This window comes from Neomonachus schauinslandi, chromosome 5, assembly GCF_002201575.2.
Source record: "Neomonachus schauinslandi chromosome 5, ASM220157v2, whole genome shotgun sequence".
Taxonomy (NCBI): domain Eukaryota; kingdom Metazoa; phylum Chordata; class Mammalia; order Carnivora; family Phocidae; genus Neomonachus; species Neomonachus schauinslandi.
The window spans coordinates 175,873,259-175,881,641 of NC_058407.1; the positions used below are offsets into that span (position 1 = coordinate 175,873,259).

The following is an 8,383-nucleotide window of genomic DNA, read 5'->3' on the forward strand; positions in this document are numbered from 1 at the left end:
CAGCCACCTCATCCCTCCCACCCCCACCACTCCAGCAACCCTCAGTTTGTTTCCTGAGATTAAGAATTCCTCATATCAGTGAGATCATATGATACTTGTCTTTCTCTGATTGACTTATTTCGCTCAGCATAACACCTTCCAGTTCCATCCACGTCGTTGCAAATGGCAAGATCTCATTCCTTTTGATGGTTTGCATAATATTCTATTGTATATATATACCACATCTGCATAATATTCTATTGTATATATATACCACATCTTCTTTATCCATTCATCTGTCGATGGACATCTTGGCTCTTTCCACAGTTTGGCTATTGTGGACATTGCTGCTATAAACATTGGGGTGCACATACCCCAACTTCATTTTTTTTTTAAAGATTTTATTTATTTATTTGACAGAGAGAACACAAGTAGGCAGAGTGGCAGGCAGAGAGAGAGAGAGGGAGAAACAGGCTCCCCGCTGGGCAGGGAGCCTGATGTGGGGCTCAGTCCCAGGATCCTGGGATCATGACCTGAGCCGAAGGCAGACGCTTAACGACTGAGCCACCCAGGCGCACCCAACTTCATTCTTTTTTACGTGGATATCCAGTTTCCACAGTACCGTTGAAAAGACAGTCCTTTCCCGATTAAATGGTATTGACACTTTTCTCAACAAATAATTTGACCAATTTCTGGGCTCTCTCTCCTATTCCACTGGTCTATGTCTGTCTTTATGCCAGTGCCATGCTCTTTGGACTGCTGTGACTTCGTCATAAGTTTTGAAATTAGAAGTGCAGTTCTTCCAGTTTTGTTCTTTTTAAGGATTATTTGGCTACTTGGGTTCCCAGATATTCCATATGAATTTGGTCAAATACATTTTATGCATCAACTAAGATGATCATGTGATTTGTTTTTCCTTCATTCTATTAACGTGGTGTATTAACTTCATCAGTTTTCATGTTGAGAATCCCTTGCATTTTAGGAATAAACCTCACTTGGTCATGGTGTATAATCCTTAATATACTGCTGAATTCGGTTCATTAGTATCTTGTTGAGGACTTTTACATCAGTGTTCACAAGGGCTATGGGTCTGTGGTTGTCTTGTATTTTTGTCTGGCTTTGGTATCCAGGTTATGCTGGGTATAATATAGAAGAGCTCACAGAATGAGTTAGGAAGTGCTCCCTCCCCCTCAATTCTTTTGGAAAAGTTTGGGAAGGATTGGTGTTGGTTATTAAGTGTTGAGTAGAATTCACCAGGAAAGCCATCAGGGCCAGGGCTGTTCTTTGTTGGGAATTTTTGATGATGGATTCGGTCTCCTTACTCGTTTATAGGACCATTCAGATGGTCCACTTCTTCCTGACTTAGAATTGGTGGGTTTTCTGTTTCCAGGAATTTGTCCACTTCATCGAGGTGACCCTGTGTTGGTGTACGGTTGTTCACAGCACGCTCTCATAGACCTTTTTATTTCTGGGAGCAGCGTCCCCAACTTTGTGTCTGATTTGAGTGACTTGAGTCAGTTTCTTAGGCCATCCAGTTCAAGGCATGCCGATGCACTGATCTTCTCAAAGAAGCAACTTTTGCTTTCATTTATTTTCTCTATTGGTTTTCTTTTCTCCATTTCATTGATCTCTACTCCAGTCTTTATGATTTCCTCCCTTCTGCCAGCTTTGGGTTTAGTTTCTTCTTTGCCTAGTTCCTTCGGTTGTAAGTTCGGTCGCTGGCTTGACATCCTTCTTGTTTTGTAATGTCACCATTTATAGCTACAGATTTCCCCGTTAGCACCACCGTTGCTACATCCCGTGTTCTGGTGTCGTGTTTTGTTTTCCTTCATCTAATTTCATTTCATTTCTAATTTCCCTTGTGATCTCTTCCTTGATCCACTGGTCGTTTAAAAGTGTGTTACCTTTCCGCCACGTTGTGAATGTCCCAGTTTTCTTTGTGTTGACTTCTAACTCCACCCTGTTGTGGCCAGAGAAGGTACTCTGTAAGACACCTACCTTTTAAAATCGATCTAGACTTACCTGCGGCCTCACGTGTGGTCGATCCCGTACAACGGTACGACGCCCCGCGGGCCCTAGGGAGGAATGCGTGTGCCGTCCTGGATCCTCGGTTTCCTTACTCCTGCCGGATGTCTCTGTCCATCAGTGTGAGTGCAGCATCGCGGTGTCCAGCTGTCATTCGAGGCTGGCGATGTCCCCCTCCAGCTCTGTCGGGTTCGGCTTCCTATGCTTGGATGGTCTGTCATTAGGTGCGTAAATGTAATTGTTAGATCTTCTTGCTGTATCGAGGCTTCTACTCACATAGACTGTCCTCCTTCGTCCCTGTGGCCTTTTCCTGACTTAGTCTGTTTGTCTGATGTTCGTGAAACCACTCCAGCTCTCTCCTGCTGGCTGTCCACGCACGGTATCCTTTCCCATCCTTTGGCTTCCGACCCGCTGTGTCTGTAGATCTGGGCCGCATCTCTCGTGGACAGCCCGTGGCGTACCACGTGTTTCTGTCCGTCCTGCCGTTCTCTGCCTGTTGACTGGAGAGGTTCATCCCTTTACCTGTAATGTGAATGCTGGTAAGGAGGGACTTCCTTCTCCCTTGTGCCCTTTATGTTGTGTGTGGCCTACAGCTTTTTTTGTCCCTCGTTTCCTGCCTTCCTGTCGTCTTCTGTGTTTACGTGAAATGTTTAAATTCCCTCCTCATTTCCTTTTGTGTATATTCTATAGCTCTTTTCTTCCTTGTTGCCACGGAGATTACATTTAACATCCTAAATTTATAACCTCCTAAATCGAATCTGTAGTAGTCTAACTTCAGTAACGTGCAGAAACCCTGTTCCTTCACAGCTGTCTGTACGACACCCTTTTGGTTGTCGAAGTCACAGTATTTCATCTTTATACGTTGTGTGCCCCAAGACATAATCATTCTTTTAAATGCACTGTCTCCTAATGTAGGCATAAAACAAGATTTGCAATTACAAATAAGTTACAGTAATAGCAGCTTTTAATTCCTGATTATTTTTCTTTAAAAGTATTAGTCTTTTTACTTTTTAAAAGATTTTATTTATTTAAGAGAGAAAGCGACAGAGAGCATGAACAGGGAGGAGAGGAAGAAGCATACTCCTTGTTTGGCAGGGAGCCCGACATGGGGCTCGATCCCAGGACCCTGGGATACTGACCTGAGCCGAAGGCAGACACTTAACCAACTGAGCCACCCAGGCACCCCAAAAGTATTAGTCTTTTATATCATGTAGATAACAAAAAGTAGTTACCTTTCCTGAGATCATTTCTCCATATAGCTTCAAGTTACTATTGTTATTTCATCCTTGATCCTGATCTTAGGGGAAAAGCACTGTTTTTCCCTACTGCACATGAGGTCAGCTGTAGACTTGTCACATAAGCAGGCCTTCATCATGTCAACATATGTCCCATCTAACCCTGCTTTATCGTGAAGAGATGTTGTACTTTGTCAATTGCTTTCCTTTGCTTTTTCTGCATCTACTGAGATGATCATATGGTTTTTAAATGTTTTGTTGATGTGACATGTCCCATTGATTGGTTTGCAAATGTTGAGCCATCCTTGCATCCCTGGAAGAAACCTACTTGCTTGGGGTGAATGATCCTTTCAATGTATTGTTGGATTTGGTTTGCTGGTATTTCATTGAGGATTTTTGCATCTGTGTTCATCAGAAATACTGACCTGTAGTTCTCTTTTCACAGTGTGTCTGGTTTGTTATCAGGGTAATGCTGGCCTCATAGAATGAATCTGGAAGCTTTCCTTCTATTTTTTTGTAATAGTTTGAGAATAGCTATTAACTCTTTTTTAAATGTTTGGTAAAATTCACTGGTGAAGCCATCTGGTCCTGGACTTTTGTGTGTTGTGTTCTTTGGTTACAGATTCCATTTTGTTACTAGTAATAATTATTGTGTGTTCAAATTTTCTATTTCTTCCTGATCCTGGTTTTGTAAGATTGCATGTGGTATTAACAGGTTTTAGGCGGGTCCTGGCTCAAGGCATATGGGCCAGTCTTCAGCTTTATCCAGAAGCCTCCACCCTCATTTTCCTTGGGAGACTGAGCCCAGGGCCCTTCTGTATGTGTAGCATGATGCTCTGCTGGCGTGAGTCCCCAGTGGCCCCCCTCCCTCAGAGAGGGTTGTGGTTAGGGTACCTGGTCTGGGCTGGGCTCTGTGCCTAGATACAGGTAAGCCTGTCTGACATGGCTCTGCCGTCAGTTAGTGACTGCACCGTTTACCAGTAGAGACGGGCGTGAGTCAGAGACCAGCGACTAAAATCCTACTTACACTGAGGGCTAGGAACAGTGACTCTGCACAGTGGGGGGGGGGGACAGGGACCACATCCCAAAGGTGAAGACAGGTACTGGGATGGCATGTGCTAAGGCCCTGTGGCCAGATGGAAAAGGATAATTTTGAGAAGCTGACCAGGCTGAGGTAGGAAAGGAAGGGCATTTGAGCTGGGCAGACCCTGCAGGGCCTGTGGCCATGCTGTGGACTTGTATCTTTATTAGAGGTGCAGTGTTCTGCTTGGAAGATGTCATGGCCAACTTGAACTGCCACTGACCTATCCAGCTGCCATGGTTTCAATGAGCTGAGGGAGTCCTGAGGGAGGAGGGAGACCAGTGCTGGGGAGCAGGCAGGAGACAATGCCTTCTGGCCCCAGGGGAGGGACTGGAGAGTTCACTGGTGCCTAGAATGGGGTTGGGTGCACCAGGGGTGAAGAGGGTTGTGGGCAGGGCCCAGAGTGTTAAAGTCACAGCCTGGATTGGGAACCCTGTGCACCAGGTGGGGAGACAGGGCGTTGGTGTAGACACTGCAGCATGGACCTGGCCCAGGGGCAGGGCTGGGGCGTGCAGCAGGTGGGCGTGGTGGAGGAGGAGTAACTTTAGCTGTGGTCCAGGTGGCCGCGGGATGACCCCTTGGGCAGGAGTGGGCTCTGGAGCCCTCACAGGCATGCAGGGGCCCTGTGGCTGGCAATGGCCAGCTGTTGGCAGGGGAAGGAGATATTTGGGCAGATTCCAGCATCCCGTGGGAAGGTGTCTCGGGAGTGGTGGGGCATGGCAGCCAGGAGGGGTAGGGGCTGCGGGTCCACCCTGTCCAGCGAGGGGGTTCGGCTCATGCAGAGCAGCTCTCTCCTCCTCCTCCCCTTGAAGATGGGAGGCAGCAGCTCTGGGTGGATTTAAAAATAGATGAGCCTCGCTCTGGGCAACATACTCGGTTTGTAAAAATAACCCCATGTGAGAGGAGAAAAGCCTCCCCACACCCAAATCTGCATCAGGGCTTGGGGGCCGGCTGGCTTGACATTGGCCCTCCCGCCCATTTGTCCCCTGCCCATCCCGAGCTGGCTGGCCACAGCATGGCTTGTTCCCTGGCCCCCTGGCCCGTCCCCCGTGTGGAGCCGTCCCTGTCCTCCCAGGCCACCTCAGGGCCGTCCCCCAGCAGCCTGCATCCACCCTCCTGCCTGCGTTCACCTACCTCTGACCCACAGGAGATCGTGGACTGGTTCAACGCGCTCCGTGCCGCCCGCTTCCACTACCTGCAGGTGGCATTCCCAGGGGCCAGTGATGCTGATGTGAGTGGCGACTGCTTGTGTCCACTGGGGGGCGGGGGGACCGTACCCCTCTCCCTTATTCTGGGGCATTTCAGCTCAGCGGCAGCAAGCAAGTGGGGAGGGAGCCGGGGGTGCATGGGCGAGAGCGACCAGGACGGCCCAGGCCTGAGCCCATCTTCTGCCCTAGCTGGTGCCGAAGCTCTCCCGGAACTACCTGAAGGAAGGCTACATGGAGAAAACGGGGCCCAAGGTGGGTCTGACCGGCTGGCCTGAGCCCCCAGGCCTCCTCTGAGATCAGCGCCTCAGCCACCTGGGCTGGGTGGGGCTGGGGTGGCCGTGGTGGGCCCAAGTGCCAGGAGCACCCCCGGGAGAGGACTTTGGACGGATCATCTTGGTGTGGACGGCCCTGGACCCCAAGACCTCTTGTGAGCAGGGGCCCTGTGGACCCAGGCCTGGGGCTCTGGATCGGGCTGAGCCGGCCTCGTGCCTTCGCCCCCCTTCATCAGGCCCCCCGTGCACCTCCTCGGGCCCTACAGGGCCCAGCTCAGCCCCTTCCCTGCCTCGTGGAGCGCACACGCGGTAGCCCCACAGCCCAGACGGGGCCCCCAGGGAGGACGGCGAGGAGTAGGACGTGGGGAGGGGAGGAAGAGCACGTGCAAAGGCCCTTGGTGCAGCCACCTGGCGGACAGAGCAGGATGCAGCAGCGCCCACAGAAGGCGCCGCGAATGAAGGAAGGATGAATGAACGCACGTGGGGGTGCCCCGCCTCCGGCTGACCAGCGGGACCCCGGCACTCTCTGACCCACAGCAAACAGAAGGCTTCCGGAAGCGCTGGTTCACCATGGATGACCGGAGGCTCATGTACTTCAAAGATCCCCTGGTAAGGGAGGGTCTCGGCCCAGGTCGGCTGGGCCCTTGCAGGGTGGACGTGTCCTCCCCCACAACACGGAGATGAGCGACAGGCCCCCGTCTGCCGGCCACAGGCGGCGGGGATGAGGAGCAGGAGGGCGGGCCGGGTCTCTGGGGTCGGGGCTTCTCCGGCTATGAGCAAAGCCACCCCCTTGCCTAGGGGCTGCCCGGCCTCTGCCCACAGGACGCCTTTGCTCGTGGGGAAGTCTTCATCGGCAGCAGGGAGAGTGGCTACACGGTGCTGGACGGACTCCCGCCATCCACCCAGGGCCACCACTGGCCACACGGTATTACCATCGTGACGCCAGAGCGTAGGTTCCTGCTGGCCTGCGAGACGGAGCCGGAGCAGCGGGCCTGGGTGGAGGCTTTTCGGAAGGTCGTGGACAGGCCCATGCTGCCCCAGGAGTACGCGGGTGAGTGCAGGTGGGGGCGCAGGGGAGGGAGCCCAACGCCTCCTGGGTGGCCGTGACACAGCTGAACGCCTGTCCTTTCCAGTGGAAGCCCACTTCAAACATAAACCCTAACGAGAGATGGTTCTGGAGGCCCGAGGGAACTGGACTCGCTGAAGTGGCCATCGAGGAGGCAGCGGCCAGACTGGGGGGCTGGCAGATGAAGGACCCGGCTTCCTGGCCCCGGCCCTAAGTGGCAGCCCCGGACTTGGCCATGTGGGGCCTGAGCTTTAGCCACTAGGACCTGTTTCTCTGGAACCTCACTGCAGGCCGGCCGACCTGACCTCTGACCCCACCATGCTGCCACCCACTGATGTGACCCCTGCCACGCCCGCCCACCCACCCACCCACCCACTCACCCACTGAACCACCCTTCCTCTGAGGCCTAGGCCCGGCCTCCTGGCAGCCCCTCACCAACTCCCCTTGCCCCCTGCCCACCTGAGCAGGACCCTGCCCCTGACCAGGAGGCTGGGCCGTGGGGACAGCAGGCGGCCTGCATGCCTCCCCTCCCCACCCTGCTCCTCCAAGTCCCCCTCAACAAGTATTTATTGAGCACCTGCTGTGTGTCGGTCATGGGGTCCTGGGTGCTAGCATGGGGGACATGGTCCTCCTCCTCAAGCAGCTGACCTGGCACGTGCGTGAGGGCCCTGGGGGTCAGAGGCACTGGGGAGCTGCAGCTCCCTGGGCCCCAGCATGCCTGGATTGGAAGGGCGAATGGAGGGTCAGCTCCTGTCTGCTGCCCGCTGGGCAGTGGCTGCTGACCCACCCACCAGCCTGACCTTGTGGTCACTGAGCCCTTGGAAGATGGAAGCCCAGAGTCCCCCACAGGACCCAGCATACTGGCCAGCCGGTACTTACGACCACTTAGCCTCCTCCCCCAGTGGTGGGGTGGGGGTGGGGCAGAGGAGCAGCATGTGTAGGTGGCGGGTACCGACTGGGTGATTTAGGTGGCCCCCCAGCCCCCGTCATCCCCTAAGGCAGCCCTGGACCAGCCCTTGAGAGGACCAGGAGGGGGTCCCCAAGGCAGGGTGTCCTGTCACGCCAACCCTCATGTCCTATCCTAAAGTGGCCCCTTGTGTAGGTCAGGGGCTGGGGAGGGGGCATGGGGTTCCCCAGGAGGACCTACCTGCTGGGCTCCGATACGTGCCAGGAGTGGGGACATCCCCAGAAGGGTGACCCAGGGCCTCTGCCTATCCTCGCAGGCCTGACTCCCACCACCCCATCTCCCCTCTGCACCTGAGCATGGGGCTCCCCCTGCTCAGACCTGTGTAGGCCTGGATGGGGGTGCAGCTGCAGGGGCAAGAGAGGAGTGCCCCCCCTCACTCCCATCTCTGCTCCGGTCCCCAAGACGGCTGGGCCGGGGGGTGAGGACAGTCACAGGGTCACCCAGGGCCCCCACCCCCTCCTGCTCCAGGCAGGTGCCTCTTCCCCAGCCACGCCAGATGCCACACCCGTGATCGCTAGCCCATCTTCCCCGCTTCTAGACAAAGAACCTC

The 8,383-nt window shown here is 54.0% G+C and overlaps 1 protein-coding gene across 2 annotated transcripts in view; it reads left to right on the top strand.

Annotated features, from left to right (window-relative positions):
- ADAP1 (ArfGAP with dual PH domains 1) overlaps nt 1–7,442 on the top strand; it is a 52,134-nt gene extending 44,692 nt beyond the window's left edge. The window contains exons 7-11 of one of the 2 annotated variants that reach the window (XM_021680164.1): nt 5,468–5,551; nt 5,718–5,780; nt 6,338–6,409; nt 6,623–6,851; nt 6,934–7,442. In XM_021680164.1, the coding sequence (XP_021535839.1) occupies nt 5,468–5,551; nt 5,718–5,780; nt 6,338–6,409; nt 6,623–6,851; nt 6,934–6,962 (477 nt within the window). In that variant the 3' untranslated portion in view covers nt 6,963–7,442. Of the gene's footprint in view, nt 1–5,467; nt 5,552–5,717; nt 5,781–6,337; nt 6,410–6,598; nt 6,852–6,933 lie in introns of both variants that reach the window. The other variant, XM_021680165.1, reaches the window with a different exon arrangement.
- The last annotated feature ends 941 nt before the right edge of the window (nt 7,443–8,383 follow it).